The following is a 22457-nucleotide window of genomic DNA, read 5'->3' as shown; positions in this document are numbered from 1 at the left end:
TCTAAAGCGTTAAAAAGAACAACAACAACACATGTATGACAATGACCTTGAAGATGAATTGCAAATTGTTCAAAGTTCTACGCTGCTCTTCTTGAGATTTCCTGTTGAGGTCTGTGGTAGCAACAGGAGACAGGTTCTTTTCTATAGTTTGCGTGGCAAGTTCCCGCCTCCCCCCAATGGAAATAAAGACACAAGACACCATTAATTTGGTTAATGGGCAAAAAATGGCCACAACTTTATTGGTTACAGGTAAGAGCGGTATTGGCTTAGGCATTGGTCCTATCGACTGTATGATTTCAGCCTGATTGCTTGAAGTCCGGGAAGGGTTAACACCAATTGGGGGAGTCCTGCTGATGCACATCAACTAGGAAGTCCCCCGGGGTCACCGCTCGGGGGCGTGCCTTAGGCCCTAACCTCCATAGGCTTAAGACAGGGCCACACACCCCAAAATCCTTTACCGGACTACCCTTCGACCTGTGGGGGAGGTGATGGCACTTCCTCCCCCCCCCCATCTACATAACAATACCAATACCTAACCGCCAATGCCAAGGAAGTTGTGACGATTTGCTACGAGGTAGGCGAAAAACCAAGTGGCTGGTGCCAATGTGCCAAGTGGAAAAAAATCCTACCAGGCCCCATAACGGCGACCAACCGAGGGCCATAGCAAGGTCAGAAGGGAAACCTTGAAGGGCGGGAGGGTGGGCAACCGGTGAAGCAGAGGCGACGAAAAGAGGGAGATCCCCGACCGCCTCAGTGTAATATAGGGCAAACTACGCCCACGCCCCCCGACGATTGGCTGGTTAGGGGATGACATGACCAGGGGATTCCCTCAATCGGCGCGGGGGCTGATCTCAGCCCCCGCGCACGTGGAGAGGGCATGAAGCCCGTAACACCACCTCCTCTTGAATTCGGAAGTGGCTTTCTCACCATAGAAGAATACTTTGCAAAAGCAGAAAAAGAAAAATACTAAGGGCAGGAGCCAAAATAGCCCAAGGAGGACTGAGCCACACAAAAATGGGCACAGATTACTCAGAAAACCACAGAAGAGGGGAAATGGAGTGAAAAGGGGTAGCTGGAGTCAGGTACATTCTCCACTGCAACATTTTGTTGCAGATCCCACTTATAAATAATGCTCATTTTTTAAAAATAAATAAATCAGAAAGTTAACAGCAGTTCAGAAAAAGAACTTACAATCTTTGGAACCCCAAATATTCTTCCAGGCACTGTATTTTTCTGGTCTATTTTGATGCAACACTTTTGAAACCCTAAATCGATGTGCTTTGTCCATGTGGTATTGTTGCGCTGGAATGTTTTGCTTGACCTTTGCTGCCAGAAAACTTGTGGATAATTGAATTAGCATTAAATAAATGATTTCTAAGTTCTACCGCGGAATCTGCTGGCAGCCTGTTCAATAATTATTAGCTCGCTGCATTGTTCCCAGACAGCTGCCCAGCAGACTAATGTGACACAAAAACTAGTGAACCACATTGGATTCAATGATAAATAATGATTTGCACGAGTTTTTCACAGAGTGATGCATCTTGTTTGCCTTGTGGTTGCAGGCAGACGAGAGCCACCCAGCACAAGCAAGCCTAGCAGTGGATTTCTTCCCAAAACCACCCAGAAGAAGCCACTTGGAGACAAGGTGGCCTACAAGAAATAGAACCGAACATTTCTATTGATTTTGGATCGGCTGGATGAAATCAAATCACTACAGATCTGCGGGGCGTTGGAAATCATCTCGCTAAATCACAAAAGCGTGTCTGCAATAGATTAATAAAATTTCAAGTATGGTTGCCGTCGACACAAGATGAGCAGGTCCCAAAAGCATACAGGCACTGCAGCATTCAATGAATCACATGTGCTGGGTATCGGTGCATCAAATTGAAATCGTAGCACTCAATAAAGCTTCAAAAACCTTTTAAAGAGAGTTGGCTTCTTACCGTTCTCAAAGTGGCATACACACAAACTCAACATGTGACCTGAGGTGTCGGGTGATCTGGTTAATCATAGAAGCATAGAATCATGGAGCTGGAAGGTACCACAATGATCTTCCAGTCCAACCCTCTACAATGCACTATAGGACGCAGGTGGCGCTGTGGTCTAAACCACTAAGCCTCTTGGGCTTGCCAATCAGAAGGTCGGCAGTTCGAATCCCCACGGTAGGGTGAGCGCCCATTGCTCTGCTCCAGCTTCTGCCAACCTAGCACTTCGAAAGCATGCCAGTGCAAGTAGATAAATAGGTACCACTGTGGCGGGAAGGTAAACAGCATTTCCGTGCGCTCTGGCTTCCGTCATGGTGTCCCGTTGTGCCAGAAGTGGATTAATCCTGCTGGCCACATGACCCAGAAAGCTGTCTGTGGACAAACACCGGCTTCCTCAGCCTGAAAACAAGATGAGTGCCTCAACCCCATAGTCACCTTTGAGTGGACTTAACCATCCAAGGGTCCTTTACCTTTTCCCTCTTTTGCAGTGCTGGAATCTTTTGCCCTAACATGAGGCTCAAACTCATGACCATGAGATTAAGAGTCCCATGCTCTATCAACTGAGCTATCCCAGCTGACTTGGAAATGGCTCTATGTTTACAGTCTTGCTTAGGGACTGTTTTTTTTTGGGGGGGGGAGCCCATTTGTTTATCTGAGAGTTTTTTCCCAGCTCCTAAAGTTGATGTGTGCACACTGAGGATGCCACACATGAGTGTCGTCATATTGCTTCCTGTGAATGGTAGTTTGGTTTTGCTCACTTGTGCCCAATCCAGAACAGTGGGGATATGAGAGAGAGAGAGAGAGAGAGAGAGAGAGAGAGAGAGAGAGAGAGAGAGAGAGAGAGAGAAAGAAAGAAAGAAAGAAAGAAAGAAAGAAAGAAAGAAAGAAAGAAAGAAAGAAAGAAAGAAAGAAAGGCATACACTAAGGAACCAAGAGAGGGTTTAGATCCTAATGGAGAACAACATAAAACAGTAGTGGAAAAGGCAAGGTCACACCCACTGTCAGCATCCGGGGGTCAAAAAGCCAGCTGGCTAGGCCCCAGCTGGATCATCTCCCTCTCAGCCTTCACGCTGTGGAGATTCATCGACCTCTGGCCCCGACGTAAATCAGCGACTCAAGCTTGCTGCCTTGAGCACACTATACGTAGCAGAGTAAACTGCACAATGGAAGAGGCTGGAGGCTATGTGGCTACATACTAAAACTACGGATTTATTGTACATAAATCAGGACAAAGAAACATGTCTCTCCTTGCCGTCTTCTCGGAGAGACAATCAAAACAAGAGCAATACACAGAGCGGAAGTTCCGCTCACGGGACCCAGCAATCTGTGCTGGAATGTAAACAGACATGTGACACGCAACAATCCCATGTCTGCAACAAAAGGTGGAATGGAATCTCCCAACACCCACATCATACATTTAAAACGCATGGCTTCTCCCAAGGAATCCTGGGAACTGTAGTTTGTGAAGGGTGCTAAGAAGTGTAGCTCTTTGAGAGAGAGACTACAGTTTCCAGGATTGTTTGGAGGAAGTAAAATGCTTTAAATGTATGGAGTTGTATCCAATACAGTGGTACCTCTGGTTTCAGACGCTTCAGGTTACAGACTCCGCTAACCCAGAAATAGTACCTCGGGTTAAGAACTTTGCTTCAGGATGAGAACAGAAATCATGCTCCGGCGGCGCGGCAGCAGCGGGAGGCCCCATTAGCTAAAGTGGTGCTTCAGGTTAAGAACAGACCTCTGGAATGAATTAAGTTCTTAAGCAGAGGTACCAATATATAGTGCTAAGCAAGCCTGCTGTCAGTGCAAGGATGTCCACTGCTGCAATGGGACTCCCATCCCTGCATCCTCCCCTGGACATCCCTACATCTGTTCTGGGGGCTCCCAGAACAGAGCAAATTTGGGGACAGTGCAGGGCATGTGTGGGATGATGCTTGCTGGGGAAAGTTTGGCTGCACAAGCGGAAATTCTTGTGCTGACAGGACACTTAAGTAGGATCATACAATCACAGAATTGTAGAGTTGAAAGGCACCTCTGGTCCAACCCTCTGCAATGCATGAATCTCATCCCTGACAGATGGCCTCCTGAAGGAGACCATTCCGCTGTTACTGCCAGGAAGTTCTTCCTGATGTTTAGTTTTAATAATAATAATTTTATTTATATCCCGCCCTCCCCAGCCAAAGCCGGACTCAGGGCGGCTAACAACAATAAAACAGTACAAAAGTACAGCACAAACAACGCTCTAAAATCATTCATTATAAAATTGATTCAAATCAAGCCACTGGCAACCATTGTGCCAGAGCTCCACGAAGATTGCCGAGGGAGGGAGTCAGGCTGTGCCCTGGCCAAAGGCCTGGTGGAACAGTTCTGTCTTGCAGGCCCTGCGGAAAGATGTCAAGTCCCGCAGGGCCCTAGTCTCTAGTGACAGAGCGTTCCACCAGATCGGAGCCACAGCCGGAAAAGCCCTGGCTCTAGTTGAGGCCAGCCTAACTTCTCTGTGGCCTGGGACCTTCAATATGTTTTTATTTGAAGACCGTAAGTTTCTCTGTGGGGCATACCAGGAGAGGCGGTCCCGTAGGTACAAGGGTCCTAGGCCGTATAGGGCTTTAAAGGTTTAAACCAGCACCTTAAACCTGATCCTGTACTCCACCGGGAGCCAGTGCAGCTGGTATAGCACCGGGTGAATGTGGTCTCGCAGCGAAGACCCCGTAAGGAGTCTCGCTGCAGCATTCTGCACCCGCTGGAGTTTCTGGGTCAGTCTCAAGGGCAGCCCCACGTACAGTGAGTTACAATAATCCAGTCTGGAGGTGACCGTCGCATGGATCACAGTGGCTAGGTCAGGGCGAGAGAGGTCTCCTTTCTTGTCACTTGAAGCCATTGGTTCCAAGTCTTGCCCTTCAAACCAGGAGAAAACAAGCTTGTTCCCTCTTCCATGTGACAGTCCTTGGGATATCTGAAGATGGTTTCCTATCTCCTCTCAGTCTCCTCTTTTCCAGGCTAAACATACCCAGCTCCTTCAACCATTCATCATCAGGCTTGGTTTCCAGACTCTTGATCATCTTGGTTGCCCTCCTCTGCACACGTTCCGTCTTTGGTGTGGATGTGACCTAAGATAACTGAATGACCAACCTGGAAGGGCGCAAACATCTGCTTGGCTTTGTGGTTTGGTCAAGTAGTCCGCAGCGATTCCAGGGAGAGGAGGAAGTTAACATGCAAAAACTTTTACACTTGCTCTTACAAAGCACATGAGTTTTCAGGTCACTTAAGGCAGTAATCACCAGTTTTTTAAAGGTTATGACCGCATTTGGATTACTGAGGGACGGATTTAGGGCTATGCCGGTGGTGAGCACACACTGGGGACTGAGCTGAGGGAGTGCCACCTCAAAGCCCAGTAAGTGGGCATCAGGGCTTTAAGGAGGAGGCATGAAGCTCTGAAATGGTTCCCCCTAGAGTTTTTCCACCTCCTTCCCGAAACATAGTTAGCACTAGGACCCTGCCAGAGCCCTTTCACCTCCTTGCTAGAGCTGGGGTCTCCTTATCCACCTATAGCAGGGACGTCCAACTCCCAAGAGACTGAGATCTACTCACAGGGGGGGGGGGGAAACTGGCAGTGATCTACCCCCTTTTTTGGGGGGGGGCAGGCCAAAATTGATGAGCTTTAATAATAATAATAATAATAATAATAATAATAATAATAATAATTTTTTATTTATACCCCGCCCTTCCCGGTTCAGAAAACCGGGCTCATGGTGGCTAACAACAAATTTAAAACACTTAATTGATTCTACAAAAAAACAGCATAAAATACGGTATAAAACGTGAATAACAATAAAATAAAAAATCAATTTCGGGGGGAAATTGATCCAATAAACATTAGATGATCACCAGGGCTAGCTGGCTAAATGAGTCCTATTTGGGCCAGTGGAGAGACCAGGGGAGAATTAGCTGTGGGATCCCAGAGTGGGTAATCTTCATAAAAAGGGGAGAGGGAGGGAAGGAAGGGGAAGAAAAGATCAGGCTAAATTCAAATTGAAAGCCAGGCAGAATAGTTTTAGGGAGGAATGTCGCACTCTGTTTTCCGTTCCAGAAATCATGCGAAAAGGGGGGGGGCAGGGAGAAGGCGGGGCCAGCTGCTTTTAGGCAAAAGCAAAGGAAAAGGAGCACGTGATCAGCAGTGATCAACCGGAGCCTCCCGGGGATCGACCTGTTGGACATCACTGATCTATAGGATGGCACTGCAAAAGCTGGGGGGCGACACCAAATCTACCCGAGTCTGCCACTGAAGTGCCAAGGGCAGCGTCCCCTCGGATCAGTTCTGTCTCTTCTGAATCAACCCCACACCACCCCCTGAGACAAAGCGACAGTGTATACAGACAGACTTCCCTTTTCCAAAGAATCAGAGTAAAAGATCCAGTAGAATTAACCTACTTCTTGAGAAACAGAGAGAAAGAGAGAGTGTCAGAAAGAGGGAGAAAGAATAATAGAATTGCAGAATCTTAGAGTTTGAAGGGACGCCAAAGGTCATCTAGTCTGACCCCCTGCAATGCAAGAAGGGTGACCCTACCCATTTGGGTTCCGGCTGCTCCACACACCGGCTTCAGTCCTGCCCCCCACCAGCATGTAATTGAAAATATTCAATTAATAGGTAAGAGGTTTAAAAAAGAGGAGAATTCAAGGAGCATATTGAATTTTTTCTACTACATTGGTACCTCGGGTTACAGACGCTTCAGGTTACAGACGCCGCTAACCCAGAAATAGTACCTCAGGTTAAGAACTTTGCTGATGAGAATAGAAATCGTGCAGTGGCGGCGCGGCAGCAGCAGGAGGCCCCATTAACTAAAGTGGTACCTCAGGTTAAGAACAGTTTCACGTTAAGAACGGACCTCCGGAACAAATTAAGTTCTTAACCCAAGGTACCACTGTAATCTGCACATCTTCGTATGCAATCTTCCCAAATATACAGCTTTGCGAAGCAATTTTCTCTAATATGATGCATTGCTGTAGGTTAGTTTCACTAATACATTTATTTTTATGCACACATTGTATAGCTGGAGAATGGAACTCTTTTGGAAATTGGGTAGGTACACCTTTAAAAATGCAAGCTCCATCAAATTTAATTTCCACCTCCGCATGCGAAAAGGGAAAGCCGGTCTAGTGCCTCTGAATGCTCCTTCCAAATGAGCAGAGCTATGAATCTCTAGGAACACGGGTGGCGCTGTGGGTTAAATCACAGAGCCTAGTACTTGCCCATCAGAAGGTCGGCAGTTCGAATCCCTGCGACGGGGTGAGCTCCCGTTGTTTGGTCCCTGCTCCTGCCAACCTAGCAGTTTGAAAGCATGTCAAAGTGCAAGTAGATAAATAGGTACCACTTCGGCGGGAAGGTAAACGGCGTTTCCATGTGCTGCTCTGGTTCGCCAGAAGTGGCTTAGTCATGCTGGCCGCATGACCCGGAAGCTGTACGCCGGCTCCCTCGGCTAGTAAAGCGAGATGAGCACCGCAACCCCAGAGTCGGCCACGACTGGACCTAATGGTCAGGGGTCCCTTTACCTTTACCTTTACCTTTTTATGACTCTCTAGACTTGCATGGTCCCTATGGAACGTATCATTCATGATTTGCAACACAGCCTCCCAGTGGATCTGAAATCATTCACAAATTTCTGCCCAGAGCCAGTGATCAACACGGCAGCCGAAATCCAGCTCTACAAACTCTCCCACCCCCTCCATTCCGAATGTATGAAACTTAAGAGAGAGAACTTAAAACTTTCCTGATTCTGGTCCAGTAACTGGTGACTCAGAGCCTTTAAATGAAGACCTGGTCATAAGAGTCGTCCTCCGGTTGTTGTGTCCCCCCCCCCTCTCCTTTGCATAAGAAATCCAGACATCTCAGTGTCTGAAAATGCTGGGGCTCTTTCATTGGAGTCATTCCTCATTAATGTCATGCCCATCGAAGAGCAGAACAGCGAGGTGATAAATAAGGCAGGGAAGGAAATCAAAGCCTGAGGGCATGTCTAGCCAAAGAGAAGCACACTCTGAGTGCATGCTCAACAATTCCACAAGTATGTGAGGAGAGCTTTGCTGGATCAGCCCAAAGACCCATCCGACCCAAAATTCTGTTTTCACAGTGGCCAACCAGATGCATGTGGAAAGCTTGCAAGTAGAACATGAATGCAACAGCCCTCTGCCTGCTTGTAAATCTCAGCAACTGAGACTCGTACTCTGTTGATAGCCTTCCCCTAATCCTTTTTTTAAACCAATAGGGTGGTGGTATTATATATATATAATACCAGCACAAATCCCTGGGCCCTAAGCCTTCTACCTTTGATGCTTCCCCAGCTGGTTCCTCACACCATTCCTCTGCATCCATCCAGTCCATTGCCCTATAGTCTGATCCACTATGGCCTTTCACACATTCAATGCTGCAGAACTTGTTTGTAGAAATGTGTTTTCCAAAGCTCATTTAGATAACGGAGATGTGGCGTTTTACGTAGTTTGGATATTTGGCATAGACTGATAATGGGAGCTAACCGGGTGATCATGGGTGATTTCAAAATGCAACCCAACTGTTTCAATGAGTGCGAATGGGCACTCTAACCCACATGGTTGATTGTCCATAGAGATTATGTTCTGGATTTATCTGTCTATACTATAATGATGAGGGATGCGGGTGGCGCTGTGGGTTAAACCACAGAGCCTAGAACTTGCCGATCAGAAGGTTGGCAGTTCGAATCCCCGCGACGGGGTGAGCTCCTGTTGCCCAGTCCCTGCTCCTGCCAACCCAGCAGTTCGCAAGCACAAAGTGCAAGTAGATAAATAGGTACCACTCCGGCGGGAAGGTAAATGGCATTTCCGTGCACTGCTCTGGTTTGCCAGAAGCAGCTTACTCATGCTGGCCACATGACCCAGAAGCTGTATGCTGGCTCCCTAGGCCAATAAAGCGAGATGAGCGCCGCAACCCTAGAGTCGGCCACGACTGGACCTAATGGTCAGGGGTCCCTTTACCTTTACTATAATGATTATCTTGTGGCTGCCCCTTTAATCTGAGGTATTGGGCAGAAACTGAACAATCTCCCTGCTGTTCTATTGCTTTTTCAGATGGTTTATTCCACCAGGCCAAACACATGCAAGAAGCCATGGATTCAGTCTCAGAGAAGGAAATATACATGAAAGACAAAGTTAACTGCCACTGGCCCGATAATTTTGGACTGAAGAAACGCGGCAGGTTCCAGGTTTCCAGGTTACGTTGTACACACTGGAACAGTTTTGCTTTTAATGAATACTCCTTAGGTAACACCCCAAAGCCTTGGGGCCTGTTGATGGTCCAGAATAAATTGTTGGCATCCTGTGCTCACGATCGAAGAGCAAGCCAGCTCGCTGAAGGTAAGCGCTGGTGTTTCTGTTTCCTGAATGGGGGGAGTGCACTGGACTTTCCATTATGGCAAAGCAGACTTCGCATTTTTGTTATGGAGCCAGAAGAGCAAAAGACTGGCTGCCTAGTCTGGCTAAGGAGATCAGAGCATGAAGCTGCCTTATCCCGAGTCAGGCTGTTGGTCCATCTGGCTCATTATTGTCTACACGGACTGGGAGCAGCTATCCAGGGCTTTTCACGCAAGAGTTTTTCTCAGCCTTCCCTGGCCTCGATGACCTGCAAACCAAGCCCTCTGAGGAACATTTGAAAGAGCTGGGTATGTTTAGCCTGGAAAAGAGAAGAGATACGCTATCTCAAGGAGATTTGAAGGAGATACTTCAAATACCTCAAGGGCTGTCACATGGAAGAGGGGACAAGGTTGTTTTCTCCTGCTCTGGAGGGTAAGACTCGAACCAATGGCTTCAAGTGACAAGAAAGGAGATTCCGACTAAACATCAGGAAGAACTTTCTGACAGCAAGAGCTGTTTGACAGTGGAAGAGACTCCCTCGGGAGGTTGTGGACTCTACTTCCTTGGAAGTTTTTAAGCAGAGGTTTGATGGCCATCTGTCATGGATGCTTTAGCTGAGATTCCTGCATTGCAGGTGGTTGGACTGATGATGATGATGATGATAATAATTTTATTTATAGCCCGCCCTCCCTAGCCAATACCAGGCTCAGGGCGGCTAACAACCAATAATAAAAACAAGTTGATTAAAATATGAAAAGCCATATGCTCCCATGGCAGAGACTCCGTGAGGAGCCTCGCTGCAGCATTCTGCACCCGCTGGAGTTTCTGGGACAGCTTCAAGGGCCGCCCCATGTAGAGCGAATTACAGTAGTCAAGCCTGGATGTGACCATTGCATGTGACTAGAGGACCCTGTTCGAGATTCCTTTCCCCTTTTGTTGCAGACATGGGATTGTTGTGCATCACATGTCTGTTTACATTCCAGCATAGACTGCTGGGTCTCATGAGTGGAACTTCCGCTCTGTGTATTGCTTTTGTTTTCAAGTCTCTCTCCGAGAAGACAGCAAGGAGAGGCGACATGTTTCTTTGTTCTGATTTATGTAAAATAAATCCATAGTTTTAGTATGTATCCACACAGCCTCCAGCCCCTTCTGTTGTGCAGTTTACTCTGCTACAAGGCAGCAAGCTTGAGTTGCTGATTTACGTCGGAGCCAGAGGTCAATGAATCTCCACAGCATGAAGGCTGAGAGGGAGGCGATCCAGCTGTGGCCTAGCCAGCTGGCCTTAGGACCCCCGGATCCTGACAGTCCCTTGGGTCCCTTCCAACTCTACAATTCTATGATTCTATGAACTTTGACAGAGAATTAGACCAATTCATATAGAATAGGCCTGGCATTGGCTAATAGCTGCTGCTGATTTTAGGGAACTAAGAAATTAGATTCAGTTCCCATTTAAAGGCAAACCTTCCTGATTCTCACTTTCTGAAACAGTTCAGGAACAGAACAATCCGTCCTTTGAAATTTGTGCTGCTCCGAATTTTGCAACACAGTTCTCCAGCCAAGTGATGTGTACAAAAATGCACATACCAGGGCAAAGTGTATATATATTGGTGAAAATAATATACAAAGATGCATATTGGGGGGAAATGACTTTAAGAAAATGTGTATGTCGCATATGAGCCTGTACTGAATCTGTACTGAAATTATGATGAATTTTCACATGTCCCCTGCTTTCAAAAGTTCGCAAACCCATAAACCCATGCGGAAAGACAGAACTAAACTTAAGTCTGGGAAAATGAGAAATTGAGAGAAACTGAAATTGACAGATTTGACCGTCCTCATACGGAGCTTGCTTATCCAGAGGCAATGTACCTCTATTTATCATTCGCTGGGCAGCAGTGTCTTCACCCCCATTGTCCAACCCGGACACTGAGGTCCAGCTCCGAGGGCCATCTGGCAGTTCTCTCCCTGGAAGAAGTGAGGTTACAGGGAACCAGGCAGAGGGCCTTCTCGGTAGTGGCGCCCGCCCTATGGAACGCCCTCTCATCAGATGTCAAAGAAATAAACAACTATCTGATGTTTAGAAGACATCTGAAGGCAGCCCTATTTGGGGAAGTTTTAAATGACTGGTGATTTAATGTATTTTTAATCTTTTGTTGGAAGGTGCCCAAAGTGGCTGGGGAAACCCAGCCAGATGGGAGGGGTATAAATAATAATAATAATAATAATAATAATAATAATAATAATAATAATAATAAATAATAATAATAATAATAATAATAATAATAATAATAATAATAATAATAATAATAATTAGAGGGCTATCACCTTCTAGCTTGTACGTTTCCTGAGCTGCTTGGCTCTTCTTTCCTTCCCCACCATTCCTCCTCGTGCTCTTTTTGCTCTTGCAATATATATATATTGCAAAACCACAAAACCACAAAACCACAGCTCGCCCCTATACACGAAGCCAAGCCAGAGCACAACTAAGTGCAGTACAGCCATCTTCTCAGAAAAACTCTTCACAAAGTTCAAGAGGTCAAGACACAAAGACTTTAGCAACTAATCCACACCTAATGACCCACCTAAGTGGTACTCAGGATATCACTCAAGAAATCACTCAAGATATCCCTCAAGTAATTAAGGAACAAAAGAAGAAAAGGCACACTAGCCTGGGAACTTCCTCTCTGCCCAGAACATTGGAGGCTATACACCACACCCCCTCAACAGTATTTATAGGAACTCAAACACTAAGATCCTGCTCTGTTCCAGTAACAAGAAGCCGAAAGCACCAGCCTGAAGATGACGAGTGAGACCTCGTCGAAACGTCGCCTAGACACCCCAACTTTTACACGGGAAGACACCCGAGGACACCAAAACCTGCATATATATATATATATATACACACACACACACAGTTGGATGGAAAACAAAAGAAAACTGTATTCAGGTTCCAACAAAAGAAATCAGACACGGGGTTCAGAATGATGCCATTTGATCAGGTTGGTTAGGAAAAAAATTAATAAATGTGAGCCTTTCTTGCCAGGCAAAATGTCTTAATCGCAGCACAATCAGCGATTGGAACTATTAAAGCAGAAATGTACTCGCCAAGGAGAAAGAGGTTAATTTAGCCTTTCCCAAACTGGCAATCTCCTGATTGTTGCTGGATTCCAACTCCCATCAGCCCCGGCCAGGCCAGCATGCCCAGTGGTAAGGGCTTATGGTGGCTTTGATCCAGCAACATCTGGAAGGCACTGGCTACTCTTGGATTGGCCCAAGGCTGCCTTAATTCTTTGTTGTCACTTAATGTGTGTCTGTCCTCTGCTGGAAACATAACGAAAGGTTAGATGCACTTTTGAGGAAGTTCTGAGTTAGCGCACATCCTTCGTTGCACGCCATGCAGAAGTTCCCACATTCAGGTTTCAGTGGAATAGGAACTCGTGAAGCTGTTCCAAGAAGGTTGTCTGCCTGAGACTTTGTCTGATGCAGTTTAGGAGCACACCGTATATATATATGTGCATGTGTGATGCAATTCAGGAGGGCTCTTCTAGTTTGATTGGTTTGGTTTGTTTTGATGGCGTTCTGACAGCAAACACAGGCATTGAGTGCCGACAGGAATTGATTGCCCATTAAAAACAAGGGGAGGGGGCCGGCATGCTGGGGAGAAAAATGGGATTTGCAGAAATGCAATTTAAAATGAAAATGAAACCTAAGGAGCGTTCCCAGTCCTGATGAAGACTGGGCATGCTCAGTAGCCACAGAATGTTGACTGTGGGCTTATTCACAATTTCCCATGTCCTATCACTTTGCCCCTTGGAAAAACTGCTCTTTAGCGCTCAGTCGGAGCAAACAGCCATTCAGGTTTTCTCCAGGCTGATGTTTGCTCCAATTTAGCATTAAAGAGCAGGTTTGCCCTGGGAAAACAGTGGGGGGGGGGAGGGGAAATTCTTGGACCAGGGTTTTCTAGGTGCTTTCTAAGTGTGGCTGATCTCTCACATTTGGGGGGGGGGGAAGGCAAAACAGAAGATGAGTTGGGGATGGAAGAGTTTTCTTGACCTCTCACAACTGAGAGTATCCTTGAATAGAGAATGGCTGGCTGGCTGAAAGCCTGGATAAGAGCATTCCTGTTGGAAGAGGTGGATATGCTGCAACATTTTGTTGCAGTTCCCAGTGGTCTGTTTTGTTTTTCACAATGCAGATGTTGAAAACTTTTAAGAGCATGTCTTTAATTGGAAACCACTTGTTTTACGTACAGCGAGGGCCCGTCAGGTCTCTGTTGCATAGTAATTATATAATAGGGAAATTGCATCAAACAGGAAAACAGCTGTGCAGTGCTGCAATGCAGCAGTTATCACTTATATTTCACTAAGCAACTCTTGCGAAATGGACACTTTGCTCATTCTTCAAGGAGCATCTTACTCTAAATAGCCTCTAGTGCATCCTCTCTATTCTTTTTTAAAATGATCAAGGAAGGAAAAGATACACACCCTGTAATTACGCTGAGGTTGAGTATTGTGAATGAAAAAAACATGTAAATATACATTTGTGGGGTGTCTTAAAATGCCACAGAACAAACATAGAACAGCACATCTGCTTCTAGCAAATCATTTTTGATTCGACTCTGAAGTTTTTGGGGATATCGGATCAGAGCCACCAACAGTGTTGAGAGAGTACAGTCATACCTCATGTTCTGTCTGCTTCAGGTTACATCCTTTCAAGTTGTGTTACTTCCGGGTTTCGCCGCTTGCGCATGCACAGAAGTGCTAAATCACGCCGTGCATGTGCGCAGATGCAGCGCTTCTGGATGTGAACGCTTCGAGTTGCAGACGTGCATCTAGGATGGATTATGTCCGCAACTCAAGGTTCCACTGTAGTTGTCTTTCTGTTTTATTCTGCACAGTCGAGATACAGTATGTATTGGGCATCTGTGTGAAGAAACACGAAGAATGGATGCTTTTGAATTATGGTGCTGGAGGAGACTCTTGAGAGTCCCATGGACTGCAAGAAGAAGGAAATCAGCCCTGAGTGCTCACTGGAAGGTCAGATCCTGAAGCTGAGGCTCCAATACTTCGGCCACCTCATGAGAAGAGAAGACTTCCTAGAAAAGACCCTGATGCTGGGAAAGATGGAGGGCACAAGGAGAAGGGGACAAGAGAGAACGGGATGGTTGGACAGTGTTCTCGAAGCTACCAACATGAGTTTGACCAAACTGCAGGAGGCAGTGGAAGACAGGAGTGGCTGGCATGCTCTGGTCCATGGGGTCACGAAGAGTCAGACAAGACTAAACAACAACAACAATGAAGAAACACAGTACATAATTTCAAATGCTACCCACGAAGGTCTGGGCACATGGCTCCCAGCAGCCAGTTTTGCTATAGACAAACGAGATATAAAAGGAGGCACAGGAGAGACATGATGAATTAGCTGTCAATTTGACAAGGCTGTGCATTCCTCCTTACACATTTCCTGGAATTGCTATAAAAATTCCTTTAAAAAGCCCGAGTGTAAACAGAAATATGTGGTTCAGGGCAGTTCAAAATCAGGGATGTACAGGAGCAGTTCATTTCCAGCTGTCTTCCTCTGCTCATAACTCAGCTAGCAAAAATCAGATTCCATCCGTTATTATGAGAACTGGCTTCCAGGGGAGGCAACCCTGGGCAGCAACTGCACAGAGGCATCTGCCTGCTTTTTGCAAGAAAAATTACCTTCCCATCATTGCCTTTGAAGCCACGAAGACCGCTTTTGCTATAGAGTGGGTGTAAAACTCCATCAGGCAATTGCAAAATGTTCGAGATTCGAGAACTGCGTTCTGACATGCCACGTGCAAAACGGAGAAATATCTGCTTTTATTTACACTCCCTCTTCTAATAGTAATAATAACAATAATAAAAAAGGCTGTGTTCTTTGAGTAGATTACTGGAATAGTTTGCAAACCAGTTCCATTGCTTTGCCAACCATTCCAATGGTTGTTTGTTAGAAAAGAAATGAATTAATTAATTAAAAGCATTTCTCTTCCAAACCAGAAACCAGAGATCAATATTATGTAAGTGTGTTTCCAGGAAAAATTGTTTGCAGTAGCAGAAGAATTTGATATTTGAGTGTAAAAAAAAATGCACGCACAGAGACACACCAAAAACTGTTTACAGCTCTGGCTGACGCTAGGTCTTCCAAGTTGGCATTGAGCATTCAGGCAGATTTGGCAGATTTTGTTTTTGAATGAGGCATTTCAAATTCAAAATACGCATTCCTAATTCTGGGCATGGATTTTCCCCAGCAAAATTCAATCCCGAATCTTTTAGACACCTTTTGCATTGTTTGGGTTTCACATATGAGAAACTCCCATGTCTAAGGATGGAACTTTCTTTTTAAAAATCTTGATGCTGTGCTTATCCACATAGATTTTATCCCCCCTAGTTCCTCTTTCACTCTCTAAACTTGAAGACGAGCTCGTTCCCTGCCCCAGTTCCCTTGAAAATAAAAACAATTCTAACTCTGTGCATTTAAGCAGAGGCTGGATGACCATCTTGTTAGGAAATCTTTTAGCCTAGTCAGAGGAATGTGCCACTCTCCAGGCACCGGCGTGATTTCCTTGTTGACCTCCCCGTCTGCGACTCCCGGCAGGATACAGGCGAGGTCTCTATCGGCGATCCTCCTCAAACGTGAGAAGAACACACCACTCCTCCCTCCTCCCTGCCTTCCCCAGGGAGGGGAAAGAGACAGACAGAAATGTATTTACATGCCTTTATTTCTGTCTTTGCAGCAGTACAGAGAAAACATGTCTGCACTCTCCATACACCAACAGCAGAGAGAGAGACTCCACCCCTGTACTTCCAGTACAGGTCAGATGACACTCTGAGCTAACATCCGGTGCTCAGTACAGTGAATAGACTGTCCCTTTGTTCCCAGGGTACAGTCCCAAACATCAACATCCTGTTTGGCTTTCCAGCCAGCTGCAGCTCGCTGCTGCATTGCTCCTTTTTCGTAACAGGTGCTTCAACTGAGATTCCTTTGCATTGCAGGGAGTTGGACTAGGTGACCCTCAGGGTTGCTTCCAACTCTACAGTTCTATGATTATTATACACATATCCAAGAATCTTTTGTGGGCCACCTTCAGATACCCTTTTTATTGTATAACCATGATTATCTGGATTCATGGTGATATTGGGGTAATTATGCGCAATGCACTCAAGTTGATGCTCACTCCATAGCTTCCTTGCTGAAACCCTGTAACTTTTCATACCGCTAATGTTCTAGGTCAGGTGTTTTTGTGTGTGTGTCTCACTTTTCTTGTGCTATAGTGCAAAGAGCGCCCCTCCAAATGCCAGTAACTTTGGGAAACGTCTACAGAAAGTGGAATGGCGTTATGTGTCCAGCAGAAATTCACCACTAATTGCCCCAATGGCATGTTGTTGAAGTCAAGAGAAACGAAACTGGAGCGAAGAAGCTGAAATCATATATATGACTGACACTCTTCTTTGGAAATTAAACCAAGGTCCAGACTTTAACATTCAAAAAAACTGTACTTGCAGAAACTTATAGCTATAGACAAATTGAAACAAATTATTTTCAGTCATATGCTTTCTCAAGCATGGACTTACCTTCTCCTTTTCTAATTCCCAAACAACTGTATTTTCCTCTCTTTCCAGAGCTCAGTACTCAGTCTTTTGTATCTCAATTAGGCCATGCCTTGCAACTTCTATGAAAGATGCCCACTTTTACCTTCTTTTGCAGTTTTTCACTCTTTTTTTCCCTTTCAAGTAGAGAAGAAGCACTCCCAACTCTCTACTGAACCCTGCAGTGTTCACAGTGGATTCTAAAATGCAGCCATCTTGCTTCAGATAAAATGGAGCCTCTCATCCACTAGATACCTCCCATGTGACCAACGTTAGCCAATCCCATGAGAACTACTAGAGAACTCTCTAGAATTCAGTCACCAACCAACCAAATTTAAATACTTAGTAACGCCTACAAGCATTTACTATTCCAGTGAATTAAATTACTAAACGCATGTTTCGGAATAAACAATAATTTAAAAAACAAACAAACCCAGGTCTGGCAGTAACAACCATTTTTATATCTGCCAGGGTATCTTGTGGGGAAAGATCATGGAGGGAAGTCCCATTATGAAAAGGATTCCCTCACATGGGTGCTCTAACATAAGGTTACCAGACGTCCCTGTTTCCTGAGGACAATCCCCGGATTTACAAACCAGTCCCCATACAAAATCCATTGAAGTTGAAAAGTGTCCCCAGATTCATTGGAAAAAAAATCTGGTAACCTTAATCTAACACCCTGGAGAAATCTCTCTCTCTCCTTCCTCCATAAGAGGTCAAAATGGTTAATCAGAGGCTTAATAACAGAACCACCATGAACCTATCTATGTCGTGAGCAGAGAGGCCACTGAACTAATTTACTTAGAAGGCAGAGGTCGAGACTTTGTTGGAGCCTCGTAGAGTCCAGAGAAACAGCAGGCTCTTGGCATTCAGGAGATTTGAGAATAGCTGGAAGCCTGACTTCAAAACATTGCGTGACTGGAAAAGCAGAGGTTGCGAGAGCCTCTTACCGTATTTTTCGCCCCATAGGACGCACTTTTTCCCTTCCAAAAATGAAGGGGAAATGTGTGTGCGTCCTATGGGGCGAATGCAGGCTTTCGCTGAAGCCTGGAGAGCAAGAGGCATCGGTGCGCACCGACCCCTCTCGCTCTCCAGGCTTCAGGAAGCTATCCGCAAGCCTTGCAAGCCCGGCGGGAGTTCCCGTGGGCTCACAAGGCTTGCGGGCAGCAGCCTGCAGCCCCGCGAGTGTCTGCAAGACTTGCGTGCCCGGCGGGAGGTCCCTCCCAGCGCGCAAGGCTTGGGGCGGCAGCCTGCAGCCCGAAGCACGCGGAGCCCTCCAGAGGCTGCCCCGTGCTTCGGGCAGGTGTGTGCAAGGCTTGGGGCAGCAGCCACAGCTGGGGGGGAAATAATTTTTTTTTATTCATTCCCCCCCCCAAAGAAACCCGAGGTGCGTCCTATGGGCCGGTGCGCCCTATAGGACGGAAAATACGGTAATCTATTTGCTTCTTGGTCTCCATTGACAGGCAGAAACCAGGCAAAGACATCAGCGATGCAGACCAGATACTCTTTGCGATTTGACTTTGGATGTGTACGTGCCACGTATTTACAGCACATGGCTTTGCCCCAAAGAATATTGTAGTTTGCCCCTCACAGAGCTAAGGTTCCTAAGCACCTCTAAGAAAATGCAGGTCCCAGGATGCTTTGGGGGAAAGCCATTTGCTGTTGATACACAGCTGTCAGGAACAAGCAGGAGTCTGAAGGATGGACAGAGAAGGCAGTAAGGAGAGAAACAGAGAGGAGAGAGGGAGACCAAAAATGCAAAATACAGTGGTACCTCAGGTTACATACGCTTCAGGTTACATATGCTTCAGGTTACAAACTCCGCTAACCCAGAAATAGTGCTTCAGGTTAAGAACTTTGCTTCAGGATGAGAACAGAAATTGTGCTCTGACAGAGAGGCGGCAGCAGGAGGCCCCATTAGCTAAAGTGGTGCTTCAGGTTAAGAACAGATTCAGGTTAAGTACCGACCTCCGGAACAAATTAAGTACTTAACCCAAGGTACCACTGTACATTAGACCACTAAGTCAGTTAGGGAACAAAAAATGACAGCGGGTGACTCTTGCAAAAGAGGAATTGCTGCTGCACACAGATTTGCAGTGAATGTTCAGAAGCCACGTGGCAGCCTAGTTCTTCCTCAACGTGGTCCTGGGCATGTTCCCAAGAGATACTCAAGTGTGTCACAGCATATAAAGAATGAAGCGACCTGTTTGTAAATCAGAAATAAGGCCAAGAGATTGTAAGCAGATGACTTATTGGCTGAAGCTACTGGACAGCATCCACGGTGCATATTTCATTTCGGGGCTGTGGAGTGTGTGTTTGTGTGTGTGTGCGTGTGTGTGTGTTTGTGTGTGTGTGTGTGTTTGTGTGTGTGTGTGTGTGTGTTTGTGTGTGATCCCTGTTTACGCATATACTATGCACCTTTGAAGCAAGCCAGCTGAACACAAAGTGCTAAAAAAAGCCCTCTCTTTCTAACAGTTTCCTAAAGAACGTTCCAGAATTTAGCGCTCCAACTATCAAGTAGAGATTGATTTAGAAGAATTATTTTGGGGTGGTTTTAAAACGGCCAAGCCGTACTCTCTCCAAACGGGATGCTTGCCTGACTCTAAAACAAATAATTATTTTACTTGACAGTCCAAGCGAAAGTCTGCTGTTTGTTGTTGATTCCTTGGGTGTTTCTCATACAAGGCTTCACACCAGTCCTTCCCTTCAATCTGGCTGTCAGATCTACAGGGGCCAGAATGCTCACTTGTATCACCAAGGCCAGCTCACTGGTGTAGTGGTTAAGAGCAGTGGACTCGTAATCTGGTGAACCGGGTTCGATTCCCTGCTCCTCCACATGCAGCTGCTGGGTGACCTTGGGCCAGTCACACTTCTTTGAAGTCTCTTTGCCCCACTCACCCCACAGAATGTTTGTTGTGGGGGAGGAGGGCAAAGGAGATTGTTAGTTGCTTTGAGACTCCTTCGGGTAGTGATAAAGCGGGATATCAAATCCAAACTCACCACTTTCTCTTCTCAATTAGCAACCAGGACTGGCCCAAGGCACTGAAAGCTGCTGTCCACTGATGCCAGACTGTTGACCCATTTGGCACAGTAATGTCTACACTGACTGGTAGCAGCTGTCCAGTATTTCAGGCAGGAGACTTTTCCCAGCCCTACCTGGAGATGCTGGGGACTGAACCTGGCGTGAGATAACCAACCTCATATAACCAAGATGCTTAAGTCTAACTGATACATGAAAGGGTTAAGACCATAGAGTAAGCTGTCTTGTCAGACTTAACCTAGGTCACTCCCCCTCATCTTGGGAGGAAGAGTAAAAAGCTTTTAGTCTACCTGAGAAGCTCAGCATGTGAGGAGGTCTCAGCTGGTTGCTCCAAGCTCAAACCGCATGGCTCTCACAAGCCACTCTTGTGCTAGGAACTTTCACCACTTTGCAATGAAACCAAATTTTACTACCTTTGCAACTTTTCTGGCTGATGTATGGAAAAGCACATGAACCCGACCTTTGAAGAGTTTGTAAGAAAACCGATTTTTAACTCACCAAACGTGTGGACTTTCCCCCCTATACCGAGGGGAAAGGAACATTTTGGAATTCACAAGTTACCAAAGAGTACTTGTCCCAAACCTGGATCTTGGCATCCAAGGAATTATCGTTTTATACCTATTTTTTCCTTGTACCAAAACCTGGGACCTTCTGACACAGCGTGGCTGTTCTGCCAGTGAGCTACAGGCCGCCTTTCCCCTTTTGCTGACTGAGGTGAAAGACACAATGGAGCTCACTCAGAGATGAATGAATCTGTCAATTTTGGTTTCCCTTTGTTTCTCATTTTTTGAAGTCTTACGTCCAGTTCCATGCATTTCCACACAAGTTTGTGAGTTCTTTGAAAAAAGTCCTCATGAAAATGTGCCACCATTTTGGTGCAAATTTCTCATAAAATACACACTTTAGAGAATCTGCTGCTACAGGGTGTGGTTATGGTCACTGACGGCTTTACTAAGGGCTAGGCAATTTCACTGAGAATATCCATCAGGATTAGTAATGATAACTGATTTTGAGAATATTCAGAATTGGTACATCTCTGAATTCCAGTTGCCAGGGAACCAGACAGAAGGGCAGCTATTGCACTGATGTCCTGCTTACAGGTTTCTGAGATGCGTCTGTTTTCATAATTTAATACTACCATTTCAGAATTTGCTTTTTCACTTCCTTTATTTTTTGCAGCAACAATAGGTAAAGGGACCCCTGACCATTAGGTCCAGTCATGACCGACTCTGGGGTTGTGGTGCTCATCTCGCTTTATTGGCCAAGGGAGCCGGTGTACAGCTTCCGGATCATGTGGCCAGCATGACTAAGCCGCTTCTGGCGAACCAGAGCAGCGCACGAAAATGCCTATTTATCTACTTGCACTTTGACGTGCTTTTGAACTGCTAGGTGGGCAGGAGCAGAGACCGAACAATGGGAGCTCACCCCATCACGGGGATTCGAACCACCGACCTTCTGATCGGCAAGCCCTAGGCTCTGTGGTTTAATCCACAGCGCCACCCACGTCCCTGCAGCAACAATAGTCTTAGGGTATTTCCCTCGTAGAACCACAGTTGCCAGAGTTCCTTTGAGAAGAGCGACTGATTGTTAAACCACTCTAGGAATTGCAGCTCTAATGAGGGGGATAGGAGACCTGCTAACAACTCTCACACCCTTAACAAGCCACAGCTCCCAGAATTCTTTGGGGGAAGCCTGGCGTGCCAACTCTATGGGGCTGAGGCCTCTACAGCCCTTCCAATGTCCACTGGGAGATGACTCAGCCTCCCCCAATCTTGAGGGGGCAGAGGAGGCCTGGTGGGATGTCACCTTGACATGGCTTGGCCTGGCGGGAAGTTGACCCGGGCTGACCAGTGTGGCCTGGTGCGCAAATATCGCATTACGAGGAGCTCTGGTTGACCTCTCCTGATGTTGTCATGCTGTTCTCGTGGACTCCTTCCTTCCATCGCCCCTCTTTCTGGGAGCCTTGGGCTGCACAGCCCCCATCTTGACAAGCGTTTTGGATGAGATTTGTATCACTCGCTTGCAAAAAAAAGGAAAAGAAATATTGTTGTTCCAATCCAGCCAGGACCTGTTGGCAAGGCCTCCAGTGCAGTGCTCCTTGCTGTGTGCGGAGAAATGAGCAGGTGTTTTCCATTAGCGGAGAGATGGAGAAAGCACAGAGGGCATGTGACCTTGGCTGGCTTTGGGGGAACAGCAGCAGGAAGCTAAAAAATTGAGGAGGGGAAGGGGTGGGCAGGGAGCCAGGGTTGTCCTCAAACCATTAGCAGTGGTATGTTGAGGACCTCTTGGACAAGGTGTTAAGAGCCGAGACTGAAATGTGGCACCGTTTGGTCTGCAAGGTGAGCAACAAACACCTTATGTGCTATAAAGGACATTAGCCAGAAGGAGATTATCTATGACTCACCTACGCAAGCCATTTAGCCTGGGAGGAAAGACTGTGAGTCTGGGGAC

At 46.3% G+C, this 22457-nt stretch overlaps 1 protein-coding gene across 1 annotated transcript in view; it reads left to right on the top strand.

Moving 5' to 3' along the window:
- TG (thyroglobulin) overlaps nucleotides 1-1926 on the top strand; it is a 171829-nt gene extending 169903 nt beyond the window's left edge. The window contains exon 45 of the mRNA XM_081919979.1: nucleotides 1563-1926. Coding sequence (XP_081776105.1) covers nucleotides 1563-1663 — 101 coding nt within the window. The 3' untranslated portion in view covers nucleotides 1664-1926. The remainder of the gene's footprint in view (nucleotides 1-1562) is intronic.
- The last annotated feature ends 20531 nt before the right edge of the window (nucleotides 1927-22457 follow it).

This window comes from Podarcis melisellensis (assembly GCF_964234715.1).
Source record: "Podarcis melisellensis genome assembly, chromosome: 7".
Lineage (NCBI taxonomy): Eukaryota > Metazoa > Chordata > Lepidosauria > Squamata > Lacertidae > Podarcis > Podarcis melisellensis.
Note: the sequence above shows the minus strand (reverse complement) of the source record. Positions and strands in the feature narration are given on the sequence as shown.